The sequence below is a fragment of the Carica papaya genome, chromosome 3, assembly GCF_054855325.1.
Source record: "Carica papaya isolate Zhongbai chromosome 3, ASM5485532v1, whole genome shotgun sequence".
NCBI classification, from domain to species: Eukaryota; Viridiplantae; Streptophyta; class Magnoliopsida; order Brassicales; family Caricaceae; genus Carica; species Carica papaya.
In genome coordinates, this window is record NC_142311.1 from 7,994,893 (window position 1) to 8,013,704 (window position 18,812).

At 35.5% G+C, this 18,812-nt stretch overlaps 1 protein-coding gene across 2 annotated transcripts in view; it reads left to right on the plus strand.

Annotated features, from left to right (window-relative positions):
• Positions 1-17,805, plus strand: part of LOC110811975 (ARM repeat superfamily protein) — a 40,872-nt gene extending 23,067 nt beyond the window's left edge. The window contains exons 16-32 of one of the 2 annotated variants that reach the window (XM_088215436.1): positions 4,510-4,687; positions 4,782-4,931; positions 5,063-5,324; positions 5,551-5,982; positions 6,270-6,733; positions 7,328-7,464; positions 7,544-7,725; positions 7,861-8,250; positions 8,351-8,476; positions 8,732-8,797; positions 8,871-10,633; positions 10,707-10,998; positions 11,413-11,646; positions 13,276-13,803; positions 13,927-14,059; positions 16,875-17,172; positions 17,342-17,805. In XM_088215436.1, the coding sequence (XP_088071562.1) occupies positions 4,510-4,687; positions 4,782-4,931; positions 5,063-5,324; positions 5,551-5,982; positions 6,270-6,733; positions 7,328-7,464; positions 7,544-7,725; positions 7,861-8,250; positions 8,351-8,476; positions 8,732-8,797; positions 8,871-10,633; positions 10,707-10,998; positions 11,413-11,646; positions 13,276-13,803; positions 13,927-14,059; positions 16,875-17,131 (5,594 nt within the window). In that variant the 3' untranslated portion in view covers positions 17,132-17,172; positions 17,342-17,805. The remainder of the gene's footprint in view (positions 1-4,509; positions 4,688-4,781; positions 4,932-5,062; positions 5,325-5,550; positions 5,983-6,269; positions 6,734-7,327; positions 7,465-7,543; positions 7,726-7,860; positions 8,251-8,350; positions 8,477-8,731; positions 8,798-8,870; positions 10,634-10,706; positions 10,999-11,412; positions 11,647-13,275; positions 13,804-13,926; positions 14,060-16,874; positions 17,173-17,341) is intronic. The other variant, XM_088215437.1, reaches the window with a different exon arrangement.
• The last annotated feature ends 1,007 nt before the right edge of the window (positions 17,806-18,812 follow it).

The window sequence follows — 18,812 nt, forward strand, 5'->3', positions numbered from 1 at the left end:
CCTTGGCTTACCGCTGGGAAACAAGTACATAGACAGTGCTGGGTGGGACCCGATTATAAACTTGTTTGAGTAAAGACTGGCTGGATAGAAAAGGCGTTTTTTAACTAAAAGGGGTAGACTGACTCTTATTAAAAGCACTCTTTCCAACATCCCCATGTATTATTTAAGTGTCTTCACGATTCTGGTCCACATTGTCAAAAAGCTTGAGGCTATACAGAATGGATTTCTCTGGGGTGATATTGAGGAAAAAAGAAGATACCATTTGATCCGTTGGGATGAAGTCAAAAAACCATTTACAGGGGGTGGATTGGGCCCTAGATCTATCACCACTATTAACAAAGCTCTCCATGCCAAATGGGTTTGGCGCTACTTAGTGGAGACCAACAGCCTTTGGAGAAAAATCATCGACATTGAATGGACGAGGAGGGACAAGCTCGGATATTACTCTGTTGCGAAGCTTATAGAAGGCTATCATGAAATTATTTGAGATAGTGTATGATTGCTTTCATTGGCAGATTGGTAGAGGTGATCATATTAATTTCTGGAATGATCTCTGGATTGGCGACACTAGACTGAGGGATAAATTTCCTATAATTTTTTTGTCTGGGAAGCTGCCAAGAATCGCATCCTCACCATTGACAATATGATGAAACTGGGGAGCTATCTGGTTAATAGGTGTTTCCTTTGCAAATGCACTGCTGAAAGTCCAAATCACATTCTGCTTTGGTGCTTTTTTACCTATCAGCTCTGGTCACTGATTTACAACCTATCTGGTGTTCAATGGGTCATGGCTGATTCTGTGACAAATGAGCTTCTGGCATGGAACTGTTTTCCTTCCTGTAATTACAAAGTGTCACATCTCATTCCCTTAACAATTTTCTGGGTTATTTGGAAAGAAAGAAACATGAGAACATTTGAGGATACTGAAGAAACCTTTGTAAATATTTAGGATATGTGGCTCCATTATTTTGACTCTATTGTTTTGGGACTTAACGTATACTCTATGAATGATTTAGGAGCAATTGTAGATATACTTATTGATCTTTAACTTTTTTGTACATGGGGGCACCCCCTTGGTGTCACTTACTCGATACAATTTCCTTACTTTTATTTCAAAAAAATAGACCAAGTCATATATTTTAAAAAGTATGCTATATAGTCCCATATCACTTATTGTTTGGTGGGTTCATCTTCTCCTTGAAGATGGATGTTAAAATATAGACTCTCTTTTTGTTTCACTTTGTATGAGGTTACCTTATCCTCTCTCTTTGTATTCTCTTTTTCTCTTGAATATATCTTCTTTTCATATATGAAAAAAGAGTGGTGGGAAGAGGTTTTGGAGAGGGTTAAGAAGGTTACAAGTGTATAGATGGGACGGTAAAGAAAAATATCTCCTTACTTCAGTGAGCTAGATAGGTTAGCTTTGAGGAAATTCAAATTCTCTTGAAGGCGTTTCTTTTAAACAAATGTAGAATTGAGTTGGCTAATGCGAGTGATGGTAATACAGGTTTTTCCCATAGAGTGGCTAGGAGGAGGCATAAGAGCTTGATTAAGTATTGGAGCTAGGAGATAGATATGTGAAGGGCTGTTCATTTATTGAGGTTGAACTGACATGATTTTCTAGAAATTATATGAAGAGGATTTTAGTTCACATTCTATTGAGGATTTAGAGTGGTACCCTATCAATGAATAAATATGACGTGCTTAGAGAGGTGATGGAGGAGGTAAGAAAAGAAACTGGAATTTTAGGTATGGGTAAACCTTCTGATCTTGATGGTTTTCTGTTGTCCTTTTTAAGTGGTTAAGATATTGGCAGTAGGGGTTTTCCATAAAGATTTTCAATAAATTTAGTAAGAATTAGCAATTTGCTTTTCATCAGCTTAGTACTTAAAAAATAGCTTAATTCAGGTAATGGATTATTATATGTTTCCTTTTGTCCCCTCATTTCCGCTTCCCTTTTTAGTATAAACAATGATTGGGAGATGGCTCAAGAGTGTTTTCTGGAAGAATCTTTAGATTGGTGATAGTCCTTGGCAATCGCGTTACTCTCCTTTAGAACATCTCCTGAAGTCATAATACCCATGTTTCCCATTTTGGTAGTCACACAAAGAAGAATATGCCCTAGTAATTTTCATTTTCTTGAGAAATCTTAATGCTCGGGAGACCATTAACACCAGCTTGGGAGTAGGATCTGGACCTTAGATTCATCAAGTTGTGCACATGTAAATCCTTCTTTGGGCACATTACCCATAACTTCTTTTAACGAGGCATTTTGAAAGCAAAAGCAAAGTTCCTGCTAAGTTTAAAGTGTTTGCTTGGACAGCTGCCCTTAACAAGCTAACAGTAATGAATTGCTGTAAATTTGCAAGCTTAATTGCACTCTTTCACTAGATGTCTTTTTCATATATCTAAAGACATGTCTAAAGAAGGGGAGACCATAACCATCTATTTCTTTAGTATAATATAGCTTGGAATCTGGACTAAGCTATTCAATTTTGTTTGATTTATGTGGGTTGTACCATCTTCATTGATTGCTTCATGAATTCAAGTCTGATGGAGAAGGGATGGGAAAAGAAGCTAAAATACTATGGAGGCTTGTGCTTTATTCACGGGATTGTAGACATCATGGTTTGAACCAAACAATAAGATTTTTGAAGATTGAACTTTTTATGTTTGAATGTTGTGGGAGCGGTTTTGTCCTCCTTATTGCCTAAGGCCCATGGTTGCTTTACTGATATATCCTATCTGTGTTACATAGGAATCGGGGGGCAACAGGAGGGTTTTATTTTTCATTCTTATCCCTCAATTATATGTTCTTTATGATAATAAGGACCTTATCTCTTCAAGAATTGACTTAGACTTCGGCATCTTTGCTTAACTTTTGTTCTTTGACCCGTTGTTGGCTTTGGTGCTAGACTGCTTGTTCCACACTTGTAAATCCTTCTTTCAATTTCTTGTCCATCATCCTATTGGACAAATTTGGCCTACACAGTTAGTTTTGGAAGGTGAAAGCGTCTAGGTTAGTTTGTTTTTTTCATTTGAACTGCAGTTCTAAACTGGATAAGCACTAATATTTTGTTACCAGTACATTGACCCCATAAGAGCTCTTATGTTTGGATATATCTTGATGTGTGGTCAAAGCTTTGAATCTAATAGTCACTTCTTCATTGGAATGTAGCATGTAGATCTCGACTTCTTGATATGTATGAACTTTGGGTTTGTGTTTGCACCACTGTTAGATATTCTCATCTCCACTAATCTGCAAGGAATTTGGAGAGATGGAGAGCCTGAAATTTTCTTGAGGAGGGCACTTTTTATTGAGTTTTAAGTCTTGCTTGTGGAGTCAGAGGCTAGAATTTGCAAACAATTCTCTCGAACTGTAACATTTCTTTGGGGAGGGTGATGTTTTTGGTTTCATTATGGTTTAGCCTTGTGGTGTTCTTAGGGCTTCTCTTTTTCCACTTTGCAAAGAGACAGGATTGTTCTGTATGTCAATTTTTCTTTCTTGCCCGTTTGTATTTTCTATTTTCTCTGTTTCTTTAGGAGAAACCCTTATCCTTTTCTTTTTGGGTGCTTGCTTTCGCTCTTGTAAAAACACTATTGTATGTCAAAAGGAAAAAATGAACTAACATCATTTTATTTTGAAAAGGGAAGGGCGATTTTTTTTAGGGCATCTTTCAGGTCAGGTTGGACTTTGTCACTTTTTATGGTAGTTAAAATTGTAAAGAATAAGATATAAATGCAGCATAGGTTTATTAACCATAGTCCTACCATAAGCGACTTTGACTTCTTGTGAAATCCTCTCTAAGATGAGTCTTTTTTGGGCTAGTGGCTCTTAACAAGATCAACACTAATGACTTGCTTGAAACCCATAGACTTCATAAAATGCTGTCTCTAGATGTTTATTCGATGTGCTTTCACAATTCAAAAGGCAACAATCATTTGTTATTGTCATTTGTTCAATGTGGAAAGTCATGGAAGATCTGGACTAGATTATTTCCTTTGTGTTTCTTGATTATGTCCTCCTGGCTTAAGGGTCTTCATCCCCACTTCTTTTTGTGGTTTTGGATGAAGGATCAAAAAATGCTTAGGATAGGAGCTATATTCAGTGGTTATGGATCCTTTGCTTGGAGAGAAATACCGGAATTTTTAAGCAAATGTCTCAGTTGTTGATGGCATTTGGGAGGGAATGGTGTTTTTGCTTTCTCTTTCAGCTGATGGTTTCTTAGGGGATTTCTTTATCTACTTCAGAATGGAACCAGGTCTCCATCATGTATCAATGGCGCGTTTACTTTTTTCTTTTGTTACTATGTTTCATTTTCTTTCAAGGATGCTTATCATCCTATCATTTGTATTTATTTCCTCCCGCCTAATAATATTTCCTCTTTTATTAAAAAATGCTGTCTATATATACAAACTGTAATGCAAACATCTATTTTTGTTGTAGTCATTTTGGTTGACGGTATCATAAATCTGGATGTTAATTTCTTTCACTGTTTCTGTTTTTAGGTCTATTGGAGCGTTTTAATTCATTTGTTTGTCCTCCATCGGATAGCACACCAAGTGCAACTGTATTATCTTCATTGCTCCAATCTTTACAAAAGGTTCCTTTAGTTGCTGAGTCAAAGTGTGCACAAATAATTCCTCTCTTCTTGAAGTTTTTGGGATACAATGCTAATGATCTCAGGTAGTCATCTTCTTCACCAACTGCTCTTTGAATTTATGCAAACAAATGAAAGTTTCAGCAAACTTACAACTGTTTGGATGTTTGCTTTCATTAGAGGTTGCAGTGTAGGATCTTTCAACTCTCATGCTTGTAGAGGAAAAGGGTGGAAGGGTGTTTTTAAGGAATGGTTAAATTTGTTGAAGCATATGCGGAATGTCAAGTCCTTTAATTCTAGTCTATTTGTAAAAGATGTTCTGCAAAACAGGTATCTTTAGATGACAATAAATGTTAAGTGATTTGTTGTTTTTATGCTTAGGATGTTCAGCTATTTCAACTCCGGATCTTAGCTCGTAACTATTTAAGAAATATCGATTTGCCTTTGGATGTTTTTATCAGGCTTCTGGATGACAGTGATGCTGAAATACAGATGTTGGTCCTTGAGTGCCTGCTGATGTGGAAGGACAATTTCTTAGTTCCATATGATCAACATTTGAATAATTTGATCAATCCAAAACCTCTCAGAGAAGAAATCACAACTTGGAGTTTATCCAGGGAATCTTGCCAGGTTGAAGAAGGCCACAGAGCCCATCTTGTACCTCTCGTTATTCGCCTCCTAATGCCAAAGATCAGAAAATTGAAGACACTTGCTTCTCGAAAGGTATATCTGCAAGAATTAAAGTATACTATTTCAGTTTATCTTTTACCTTCCCACACTTTTTTGGAAGGAGTATTTAAAAGAACTAAAAAGTACTGTTCTTTTTATATCTTTTACATTTTCGTATTGTTTTCTCGGAATGTATATTTATCTATGGTTTTTTTCCTGTAATCATATCGTTAATTAACATATCTATGTTTCTCAATGGTGCTCTGCCATTTCTTATCAGCATGCGAGCATGCATAATCGAAGGGCAGTGCTGGCCTTCATAGCACAAGTTGACGTTGACGAGCTCCCTCTTTTCTTTGTGTTGTTAATGAAGCCGTTGCTGATTACATCAAAAGATTCTGTTGATTTGTTTTATGTAACTGGGAGTTCTATGGGTGAATTTCAAGCCTTCAACTTTTTGAAGTACTTTACTGTGGAAAATATAACTTCCTTGCCCTGGAAGAAAAGATATGGATTTATGCATGTAATTCAACATATTCTTGAAGTTTTTGATGAATTACATGCCAGGCCCTTCTTAGATTTGTTAATGGGATGTGTTGTCCGGGTCTTGGTAAGCTGCACAAGAAATCTTGATGCCGCAAAGGATGATGCATCTGCTATTATTGACATAAGTTCTCATGGGGAAGATAACACACTGATGAATCATAGCCTGGTAATTTTTCTCATTACACTGAAATTGCTGAATCTCCTTGAATATTCAAAATTATTCTTTTTAAATTGATAACTTAACTTTTTCCATCTTATTTTTTCCTAATTAATTATATTTTAGTTGTTACAATTAAGTCAGGCTTGCAGTTTGTGAGTTTTGGTTTCTGTTTTGGCAATTACTTTCATTTCTTGTTCTGCCACCTTATGGTGTTCATTTCTTTTTTATCATTGTGCACTGGTGTTGTTTTCAAGATTTTTGGTTATAATGGGAATTTTTTGGGAATTATGTAGACGACAACAATGGTGAAGCAGTTGAAGGAATTGAGGTCTTTGTGTCTGAAAATTTTCTCTTTTGTCCTCAACAAGTATGAAGATCATGACTTTGGATGTGAATTGTGGAATCTATTCTTTACATCGGTGGAACCTTTGATTAAAGGTTTTAAACAGGAGGGCTCCAGTAGTGAGAAACCAAGTTCCTTGTTTTCATGCTTCTTGGCTATGAGTAGAAGCCATGAACTTGTTACATTGCTGCATAGGGAAAAGAATCTTGTTCCTGATATATTCTCAATTCTAACAGTCTCAACTGCTTCTGAAGCTATTAAATGTTATGTCCTGAAGTTCATTGAGAACTTGCTGAATCTTGATAAAGAGTTGGATGATGATGACACTGCTGTCAAGAGTATTCTACTTCCAAATCTTGAAGCGCTAATCTGCAGCTTGCATTGTCTTTTTCAGCATGATAACGCTTCTAAGAGGTATGGATGGTTGTTTATTGAATTGAAATCATTGAATATTTCCTCAACCTCTAATGGAAGTTGTCAACAAGTACTAAGATCCTGACTTTGGATGTGAGTTCAAATAGTGAAAAATTTTAACAGTATTGTTTTGTTTCTTAGGACGTTTGGATGTTTCAAGTCTCAGGATGTCAGCTTGTAACTTAGAGCTATTTTCTTGATTCCTTTGAGTGGTCCTACCGAGCTTCTGGATAACAGTGGGGAGGCTGAAATACAGAAATTGGTCCTTGGGACTTGAGTTCCTTCTAATGTGGAATGAGAATTTCTTAGTCCCGTATGATCAGCATCTGAAAAATTTGATCAGTTTAAAAGCTTTGAGAGAAGAAATTACAACATAAGAGTTAGGAATTGAGACACAACATACTACTCTCATTTGACCCAAAAAGAACAACATAATAACAAAGACACACAAGAAACATGTCTGCATGTGCATACCTTTCTAGTTCTAGTGGATGACATGTATACTCATTCATATTACGGTTACTTATGTATGGTCCAATGATGTTTGCTTGTCTTAACATTGGTAATAGTTAAAATTTTTTCACGTCTAATCAGGAAATCACATAAATATCTGGGAGGGAATGAGGTCAGAATTTTCAAATTGTTATCCAAATACATAAAGGATCCATTGCAAGCAAGGACATTTATAGATATCTTGTTACCCTTCTTAGCTAAAAGGGTTGAAGATTCTGGTAAGTATATCCTGAAATGTTTAGTTCTGATACTCTCATATTTTTTCATTTGTTTGATTGTCTGTTATTGTCTCCGTAGATGCATGTCCACAAGCTTTGGAAGTGATTCAGGATATGATACCAACATTAGGAATTGAGAGTACTGCAAAAATTCTAAATGCGGTTTCTCCTCTTCTCGTTACTGTTTCACCCGATGTGCGGTTTTGCATTTGTGATCTTCTTGACACTCTTGCTAAAGTTGACTCTTCTGTCCTCTCTGTGGTAAGATTTCCTTGTTCATTAGTGTCTTGCTTCTGGATTCTTTCCATAAAAAAATGTCTTGCTTCTGGATTATGTATTTGATTTCTGATTTTCATAGTTTTCATAATTTTCTTATGATTGACTATTCATATGCAGGCAAAACTTATCCGAGAGCTGAATTCAACCTCTAAGATGGAAGTGGATGGCCTTGATGATGATGCCATAATTAATACGTATGAAAGAATTGATGTTCAATTTTTCATTACAATTGGAGAGGAACATACCTCGGTCATCTTGTCACAGTGTGTATTTGATATGTCATCTGAGGAACTAGTCTTAAGGCAGAGTGCATATAGCATAGTTCTCTCATTTATTGAATTCTGTGTCCTAATGCTTGGGCAAGAGAATGGGAGACAATATGAATCTGGGGAGATGGGGACATTTGATGGAAATCGTTGGACAAGAGCATGTATCCTGCGTTTAATAAACAAGTGTCTTTTGAAACATATTGGGGATGCAATGAGCCAAGGAAATTCTGTTAAAAAGGTATCGGAATTCTAATAGTCTCATGTCCTCATCTGTGGTTACCACAAGCAGTTTGTTATAGTATATAACTATTTATTACAATTAATCATTATGGTTGCAGGAATGGATTGATATACTTCGAGTTATGGTGTTGAAACTTCCAGATGATGCCAATTTTAGTTCATTTAAAGCTCTATGCTCTGACGATGCTGAAATCGATTTTTTCTACAACATTGTTCACTTACAGGTCATCTTTTCTTCTCATACTGCCACATAAATTTATGTTAATGTCTTTTCATGAATCATTGATGAAGACTTCAGTTCACTCTGCTTGATGAAATAGTTTTTTTTTTAATAATGTTTTCTCATGTGATTTTTTTTCTTATCACCAGACAGTTTTTTTGTTGGTTTGCCCACAATTAATTAAGTTTATCCCCAACTAGTTTGTGCTGTTTTGGATTTTAGAAGTATTTATACTGATAATTTCACAATACTCTTTCAGAAGCATCGAAGAGCAAGGGCACTCTTGCGCTTTAAAAACATCATCAGTAAAACCAAGCTGCCTGAGGTGATTATCTTGTGTGCTCATTTGTCAAAATCTATTTTTTGTTGCCTGAAACTTGCTTTCATTTAACTTGCAGGGCATTGTGAAAAACGTATTTGCTCCACTCTTTTTCAGTATGCTGCTTGACTTAAAAGATGGGAAGGATGAACATGTTAGAGCTGCTTGCATGGAAGCCCTTGCTTCTGTTTGTGTTCATATGGAATGGAAGTCTTACTATGCACTATTGAGCCGATGTTTTCGTGAGATGAGGAAAAACACTAACAAGCAAAAGGTTCTAGTGCGGCTAGTTTGTGCTGTTTTGGATCAATTCCATTTTTCACAATCAGTTTCCAGTCAAGCGGGTGAAGAATTTTTGGTTGGTGTCAGTGCTGATAACATGAATGAGATAAGGTCTTGTCTTCATAAAACTTTGCTTCCCAAGATCCAAAAGTTAATGACTTCTGATACCGATAGCATTAATGTTAATATCAGCCTTGCTGCAGTGAAAATATTAAAGTTGCTTCCAGGTAATATAATGGACACGCAGCTTCCTACTGTCACTAATAAAATTTGTAATTCTCTCAAGAGCCGATCAGAAAACATTCGTGATGAAGCAAGGACGGCTTTGGCTGCTTGTTTGAAGGAGCTTGGGCTGGAATACTTGCAATATGTAGTTAAAGTTTTACGTGCTACCCTGAAGCGAGGATATGAACTGCATGTATTGGGTTATACACTTTATTTTATTTTATCAAAATACCTTATGAATCACAGTGGTGGGTCTTTAGATTATTGTTTGGAAGATCTCATCTCTGTAGTGGAGAATGACATTCTTGGAGAGGTTGCTGAGGAGAAAGAGGTGGAAAAGATTGCATCTAAAATGAAAGAAACCAAAAAATGCAAGTCCTTTGAGTCTTTGAAATTAATTGCTCAAAACATAACTTTCAAAAGTCATGCCTTGAAATTGCTTACTCCTGTTAAAGCGCATTTGCAGAAGCATCTGACTCCAAAAGTGAAAACAAAATTGGAAAGTATGCTAGATCACATTGCGGCTGGTATTGAACTCAATCCATCAGTTGAACTGACTGACCTATTCACCTTTATATACGGTCTGCTTGAAGATGGGATTAAGGAAGAAAATGTTCTGGCTGAGAATTCACTTATTTCAGGATCAGAAAAAGATCAAGCAAATAAAAAAACGATACCCAAGGCTCGAGTCATCATCACTAGATCAGTGGGTTCACATCTTATAACAGTGTTTGCGCTGGCACTACTGCACAATCGAGTAAAGAATGCTAAGTTGGATAAAAACGACATCTGGCTATTATCAATGTTGGATCCTTTCATCAAACCGCTTGGCAACTGCTTGAGTTCACAATATGAGAATATTTTATCCTTATCCCTAAGATGCCTCTCTCTGTTGGTGAGGTTGCCTCTGCCATCCCTTGCATCCCTGGGTGATAAAATAAAAGTAACACTGTTGGATATTGCTCAGAGTTCAATCAATTCCAGCAGTCCCCTGATGCAGTCGTGCCTAAAGTTGTTAACTGTGCTTCTCCAGAGTACTAAAATCACCCTGTCATCAGATCAACTACACCTGTTGATTCAGTTTCCAATATTCGATGATCTTGAAAAGAATACTTCCTTTGTTGCTCTTTCGCTTTTAAAAGCAATTGTTAAGCGCAAACTAGTTGTTCATGAGATATATGATCTTATGACTCGAGTTGCGGAATTGATGGTAACTAGTCAAGTGGAATCAATTCGAAAGAAATGTAGTCAGATTCTATTGCAATTTTTGTTGGATTATCGTCTATCGAGAAAACGTTTAGAAGAACATTTAAGTACTCTTCTTGCAAATCTAAGGCATGTATATCATACAACTTTGAACAACTCATTGCTTTTTGTTTGTCAAATGCTGACTATCTTGTTCTTGCAGGTATGAGCATTCCAGTGGAAGAGAAACAGTTCTTGAGATGCTCTGTGCAATTGTTATGAAATTTCCTAAGAGTATCATTGATGAACACTCTCTTACATTTTTCATCCATTTGGTTTTTTGCTTGGTCAATGATCGAGATACTAAAGTCCGATCCATGATTGGTGCTACTATAAAACTTCTTACTGGACGCATCAGCTCACATTCATTGAATTCCATCCTTGATTATGTATTACCACTATATTCATTTGAACAACACAAAGAGAAACCACAATTATGTGGAGCTGCAGCCCAGGTAAGGTGTTATAAAAACTCTTCTTTTTATGCAAGCTACAAGAAATCTGACTTGCATAACTATGGCTTCAGAATTGAACTAACGGGAAATTTAGTGTTGAAACATTGATGAAATTGGAGAAATCATAAAAGGAAAGAAAAAGGAGTAAGTAAAAAGTAACATTTTCAAACATGAAAATTATTCTTTGTTTGGACGTTAATGTCTTATAGTAGAGATTACCAATGTGTTAATTATTATTTAACCAAATATAGATGTTAAAGTGTGGATTACATGAGAAACAAAAATAATGATCTTATATTAAATTGGATGGAATATGGATTCAGATGTTAATTTCCCTTAATGCTGCTTTCTTCATTGCGGTGAGTTCCTACTTTTCTGCCTCTCCCTTTGGTGGCTCATGATTCTCTTTCACAGGTATTAGGGTTGCTGATTGAGGTCATGAGGGGAAACTTTCAAAGGCATGTTGATCCAATATTGGTAGTGGTTGGATGGATCTTGCACTCTGCTGTGGATGTTGGTCTTCATCAGGAACAAGATTGTTCTGATGAAGTTACTCTCCCTTTCTGGAATGATGCATATTATTCACTGGTTATGCTGGAGAAGTTGCTGTATCAGTTCCGTGATCTTTGCTTCAAAAGGGAATTAGAGGTACAAATTTGTTGCTGTTGCAAAATGCATGGATATTATTTGAAAGATGGAGTAGAATTTACCATGATTTGGTTGTGATAAATAAGTGAATATGTTACCAATAACATCAATGCATTAATAAGATTGTCCTACCAGATACAAAATCCAATAAGGTAGGACTTCTGAACTACTGAGTTTTTTATAGAATACTCACTTAAACTCCATTGGTCATCAACCATTACTTCAAAGTTGCTCATATATATATATATATATATATTAAAGAATCCGACTTCTGAGTCCCATAGCCATTTGTAAGGTTAAATTACAACGTGCTTATTTGTTTGATGTATTTTATTAAGTCTGAGTTCCGTAGCCATTTGTTTCTTCAGCATGATGTTTCTTTGGGCTTTGGACTTGTCTCTTTGATATATTTAGTGTTAATTAGTTAGATTTGCCCCCTCCAGTGATGTTTTCATCTCCTCTGCATGGGCTTGGTAGGAATAAGCAGCAGATAATGTTATGGAGGGGGGGTATTCTTCTGATTTGTGCAGTTTTTGGCTGGAGCAGATGCCAAAGTCTTTAAGGACCAGTTTCAATCTCCCCCTTTGCTTTGGAACGGATTGGCGTTTTTCACTTCTTTTTCGGCTAGGGCTGATGGTCTGTTTGTTTCTTGTTGAACCTATGCTTTATTGAACAACCATTATGTTGTTGGACATTCTCTAATCCTCCTACTATATGCTTTCTTTTCCCTCTATAGAGATATTTCTTCTTTAAAAGCCTAATTTGAGTTGAAAAGAAGAAAAGGGCAATTTAGTTTGGTATCTTTTTCCAACAGATCTTTAGCAATAGAGGGATGTAGATTTTAGGTTTGTTGAGGTATCTCTGTCCAAGAGCTCCTGGATTAAGAATGTAACTATACAACTTTTGGTCTTAAATAGAACATCTAGGTAGAAAATTATGTTTTGGTTGATCTTTTAAGCTTTTTTCTTTTTTCTAAAGACTTTGTGCATCTGTAAATCTGAGTGTATATGGAAATCTTGACCATTTTGTAATTTTTTGTATACCTTGTACACAAATGGCAACCCTTAGTGCCTGTTCAATTTCATTTTCTCTTTGGCTATTACAGGAAAACAAATGTCGAGTAATTTAGCATGCCTTTTTCATGGTTGTTCATTATGACTTAATTTACTTCTAGTGTAAAGTGTCAATTTAGGACTGAACAAAGGTTGTCTTGAGGCCAAGAGTCGCAATCCTCTAGAATTGTCACATGCTCATTATTTTACTAGGAAAACTGGAATTTCTTAAATACTTTAAACATGGGTGGTCAAACATTCGGATGATATTTGACACTTGCAGTTTTTTACTCAGCGTATTGTTGTCTTTTTCTTTTCTTTTTGTCTGTTGAAGTTGCTGAACTTATTGCTAGGATGTAGTACTGTGAATTTGTGCAAGATGCCACTGAGACATGCGTGGTGTTTACTTTTGGGCAAAATGTTTGATTTGGGTTGAGGACCTTGCTTAATTTCCAGCTTTGATGTCTGATGGTGTTTTTCATTTTCGGTTAAGAAAATAGCATGGAGAAAACAAAAGAAGAAGCTACATTTCTTTCGTTATCTCAGCTCTTTGCTGATTCATTTTGTTAATTTTCAGGGTATATGGGAAGAAATCTCCAAGTTGCTGTTGCATCCACATTTATGGCTGTGCAACAGATCAAATCGCTTGCTAGCCTTGTATTTCACCACTGTAACAGAGGTTATCAGAGAAAATGCTGAAAATTCATTTGGAACTTTTGTTCTCCTGAAGCCAGCTAAAATCTTTATGATAGTCATTTCTCTCTGCTGCCAGCTGAAGGCCCAGGTCACAGATGATGATGCTGTGAACAACCTCCTTACACAAAATATTGCTTTTGCAATTTCTAGTCTGCCGTCTTCAATGCAACAGAATGGGTCTGTTGAACCTCACAAGCTTTGGTCTGCTCTTGAACAGCATGAGCAAGCCCAATTGCTTAAAGCCTTTCAATCACTTGATCCTGGAAAAGGAAGAGGGATATTTTTAGCACTTATCTCTGGTATGTATGGCCAGAATGATAATGAACAGTTTAAGGATCCACAGAATTTCCTCATCTCTTATCTGCTCAAGAGAATGGGAAAGCTGTCTCTCGAAATGGGTGCCATTCAGGTTGGTCTTTAGGAGACTGCATTTGAATGGTTTAAGTTTGTTGGAGATGTTTATCAAATTTAATCTTTTATTATTTCTGGTCTTACCTAGAGTCCTCTTAGAGAATTAACTTGGTGGATGCAGATGAAAATTGTTTTCAATATTTTTAAAACCTTATCATTGCAACTCAGTCCGGACAATTGCCACATCTATGCATTTCAAATGCTGCTACCTGTATACAAAGTCTCTGAAGGATTTGCTGGGAAAGTTGTCTCTGGTATGTTTCTTTTTCTTTCCATCTTTGGTTCTTCTCTGTTCACTACACTAATATGAACTTCTGAGTGGGGATAATTCTTCTACCGTTAGGAGGCTTTTTTTGAAGGTGAACGGAAGTAGGGACAACTCTAAATATTAGCACATCTATGCGTTGAGAAGGCATCATGAAGTGACAGAACATAGTACATAATGATTTAGAAAAATACTCGCAACAAAATAGTCATTTACTTGAAAATCAAATTGCAGAGGTGCCCTAGCTGTTAGCATTTCCTGTTAATGACTGTTGAAAAAAGGACACCAAGTAAGCACGTGCTAGAAAAGATATCCGTGTCAGCTTAAAAAAATTGGATAATATTCATTGTCATCTTCATTTAACTTCCACGAAGAGTGAGAGAGATGGCAACCTGACAAAAGAAGTGTTCTTTCCATTCTTTAACCGAGGAATAAGATAGGAAGAAGTGAAGGGGGAGAAGAAAAAAAATCTTTCACTCAGGTGAAAAGTAGGATTTACAAAAACATAGAAGAGGACTAAATTGTGGGAGAAGACTCGCATGTGAGTTTCTGCAATCCAAGCAAAGTGTTAAAGAAGTAAACGGGAAGGAAAGAAGGATGAAAATGCATACTGAATTTGGACCAGAAATTGGTTCGAAGTAAAAAATTATTATGAATCAAGTATAGATTTGAAAAGTAAAAGACTTGTTCATTTGGATCTAACTGAAGCATCTGATCTGCCTCGATTTTTTTTTCTCCATTTATGTGTTACTCTTTTGTCTTGTGATACTGCTAGAGTTTTGGTCTATCATTATCTTTTATGGTGCTGGTATACTGGTTTTGTTATAAGCAGAATAACCATGCAGTTTTTATTTAAGAGTGATTTTTGGAATCTATGTATCTTCTAGCATTTGGTTATCTCCTTAGCACTTGCATTCTGTTTTTTCTTCTTTTTTTTGTTTGTTTGACTTCTACATATCAGGCCTTCATTCTTGTTTGACAACTAATTTTATTGAGTGTATATATCTCTTAAATATGTTTACCTTTATGTGAGTAGATTCTTTTCCTCCCAAGACTTATTTTCTCGGTCTTTTCTTGTTCTATACCAATCTTGTTGAGCGTATTATCCCTTTTAATACGTTTACCTTCATCAAAGTAGATTTTTTTCCTCCAATCTAACACGACTGTTCTTCTCAGTTTTTTTTTAATCTAATAATAAAAATCTTATGTTAAGAAAAACATCCACATTCTTAGGAAAGTTCGAGATGTGACTTATCTCAATTCTGGGAAGCTCGTATTAAAAATTTGTATTCCCGGTCCTTTGCTTACATTGCTAACAACTAAAAGGGACATGAGGAAAACACTTGAGTTTGATTCTTTTCCAATTTACTTCATAATCAATTTCCATTTTTAATTTTTAGATTGATCTTGACATGCATAATTAGAATATAATTTGTGGCATTTGAGTTAGAGCGTAAGTTTCCATATTCAAGGAATTTCAAGGCAGGGGTGATTGGAACTCAAATATAACAAATTATGTTTTAATTCTGTATGTTGACAGGAGAATTAAAACTAGGGGGAATGATCAGAAATGCAATGAAAATGTACCAAAGATAGCATTATGTTTGAAGAGAACATTGCGGCAAATAAGCAGTTGATAATCTCCATGTATCCAGCTTTAAGCTTGAAGGGGGTGGATAACATGCTTAAGTTTTGTTGGGAAGATAATGGGATTACTACCTGAATAAAATCACAGTATTGGGGCATTGAATTTGGGTGGTTAGTTGGAGGATGATTACGGAAGACAGGATTTGAATACCACTAGACTGAAATAGGAATTGTTTGGTAGCTGTCCCTGTTTGAAAGTATGGTCAGTTGCACAAGTTCATTTCCTAAGTTGTCTTGTTCCTTATATCATATATATGTATTTGAGAGGTGAACAACCATATGTATGCATTTTTACTGTTTCTAGACATGCCTAGGTTTGTGCAGCAATTTTTCACTTGATTGAATGGTAGTTTGTTAATTGCAATTAATGAGCTACAATGAGGTTTGAGTTGCTTATCGTCTGGGTTACCAGTTTCCTTTCTGCTAAATCAATAGAAGGGTAGGCCATCAACACCGAAGTGTGACTACATAGCATTACAGAACTAGATTCTTTCCTCTTTGACTTCTTTATTCCACCTTTTTTTTTTCAGTTGCAGAACCTCACATGAGAGAGCTTTCCTCTGTTTCTTCTCTTATTTTGTAAATTCTCTCTTTACACTTTAGGTGGTACTCTTTTCTTCTTCCTCTCCACTTTTCTTTTCCTTCCTTTTCCTTCTCAATTCTTCTTGGTTAAAGAATAGAGAGAGAGCAAGCTGCCATTTCTCTCTATTTTTTTTAAGAAACTCTCTTTTAATTTCTCTCTTCTTAATTATTAGATGGTGGTGATAATGTCATATTACCATTTTATGCTGACGTGGATGTTTTCTTTTTTCACCAATTGCTTTTTCACTTTTGTATCAGTCACTAACCAAAAAATGAACAGAGACACTTCTATAATTTTTTACACACTTAGGATATTTTTTTTTTTGGGGGAAAATAGTGTTCTGTAGTTACGATTTTTTCTTTTTTTTTTCCAAAGATTACCTTGGGTAGAATTTGGAAATATTGCTTCTCTCATTCAGTGTCGTTAGATTTAGAACTTCTTTGATTGTGAAACTTGTGGCTACCCAGAGAAATTTGTTCTTGTTGATCCATAGACTTGATGAGCTTTTTACCATCTTTTCTTTAATTACTAAAGCATTTTAACTAGAATGTTACTGGGTGATTTTGTCTACTAGATGATTTGAAACAATTAGCACAAGAAGTTCGTGAAAGCATACGAAACACATTAGGTATCCAGACTTTTGTTCAGATTTATCAAGAGATCAGGAAAAGCCTGAAGGCGAAGAGAGACAAGAGGAAACACGAGGAGAAGGTCATGGCAGTTGTTAACCCGATGCGGAATGCGAAGAGGAAGCTTAGGATTGCGGCAAAACATTGTGCAAACAAGAAAAGGAAGATAATGACGATGAAAATGGCTAGGTGGATGCATTAAGGAGAGAATGCAAGTATTCCAAGGGATGCAGCCGCCTGGAGGTAGTACCCGTCCCAGCTTTTGATGACCAAGTATTTCCTTAATTTAAATTGGTCGATCTCCATTTCAGTCATTATTTTTATAACATTCAATTTCAAATATCTTCTTTTTCTTTTTTTTTTTTTTAAATGCTATGGACCTTTTTCATTAGTGTCAAACGTATACTTGCAGGCTACACTAGGGATGATTGACGAGAATTAATATGTTATAGCATCTAGTTCGTCCCATTCTTAAGATTTGAAAGAGCATTCATAAGGCTCCTGATGGAGGGAGCAGGTGTATGTATAGTTGTCTAGAGAATGGTGTATGTATTTGCGGTCTATGTACAATGACTCTCTCATTTTGTTTTTTTTTAGAAGAATGGTATTCATTTTTTGAATATGAGAAAGGAAGAGAAGTACAAAAGCAAGAGATGGATGTAGGAATCAACAGTAGAGACAAAAAGGTAAGATAGAAACTAGGTATTGGCTTTGGCAGCCTCGGCCTCAGAATCAATTCATCTTGATAGTCAGCGTTTGATTTTGACTTGATTGTAAATTATAGTTTGCCAGTTGTTTACTGGACCATCAATTTTTGCAATTAACCTGAGTATAATGTAATTATCTGCTTACTAATGGTTTTTATTTATTTATTGAGATTTGCATGTAAAAGAAAATTGTCACAAGAATGATTCTCGCCTTACAAGTTTTCTTTTGCATGTTACTCAGAAACTTAAAAAAAAATTTATCAGGAAGGTCTCATATGGTTGAAGGGAATGATGCCATTTTGAATTTGTGGGTTGCATTTATATATATATATATATAAGATGAACTTAAAGATTTTTCCTTTTAAAAAAAGATTTGAACTTGAGGATGCCTAAAGTATCAAAACCCAAATTAGGATAATGATTTTGAGACTTACTAATGCAAACAAACTTATATTGCATATATGTTTACATGTATGCTGCATAGATGTGTATCCTTATCCTAAAGTTCTGGGATTTTACGATTGTAATTCTGGAATTATAATCTTTACTTCTTCATTTACATTTTCTGTCAACAAATTAATTTTTTTTTTTTTTTTTTTTGGGTTGCATTTAAATTCATTAGGGATCTCTGGGTCATTGATTCCTTTAAATTTGGTGAAATTTTAACTGATTTATTATCCAAAATTTTGGCCATTTCCGGAACATATCTGACTTTTATTATAATGATTTAAGTGCAATGTTTATGCTCAAATCACGTGCAGGAAGAAAGAAGGAAAAGATCTTGATCCTACTCGATGGAATAAAATATGAGTACAATACTCAAAAGAGTAGAGCTTGCTGATAAACAATTGTCAACTTGAATATATATTTGTACGAGACTCTTGCAAATTTCGTAGCTTTAACATCAACGATCTGTCGGATCAAAACTTGGTTTGTAAAAAAAATATTTGTGGAGTCACTTTCGAGATTAAATTTATAGTCGAAAAAGTCAAAATTTTGTATTGCAAACAATCGTAGACTTCTTCAATTTATTCACTTCCAATATTTTTTCTTTTAAACATGAAATACAATGTCCAAAAGACTGTATCATACTCTTCCGTAAATAAGTTATTTTAAACATAATTTTTTAACTAATGTATATTTTAATATTATATATTATAAGTTGTATACTTTATT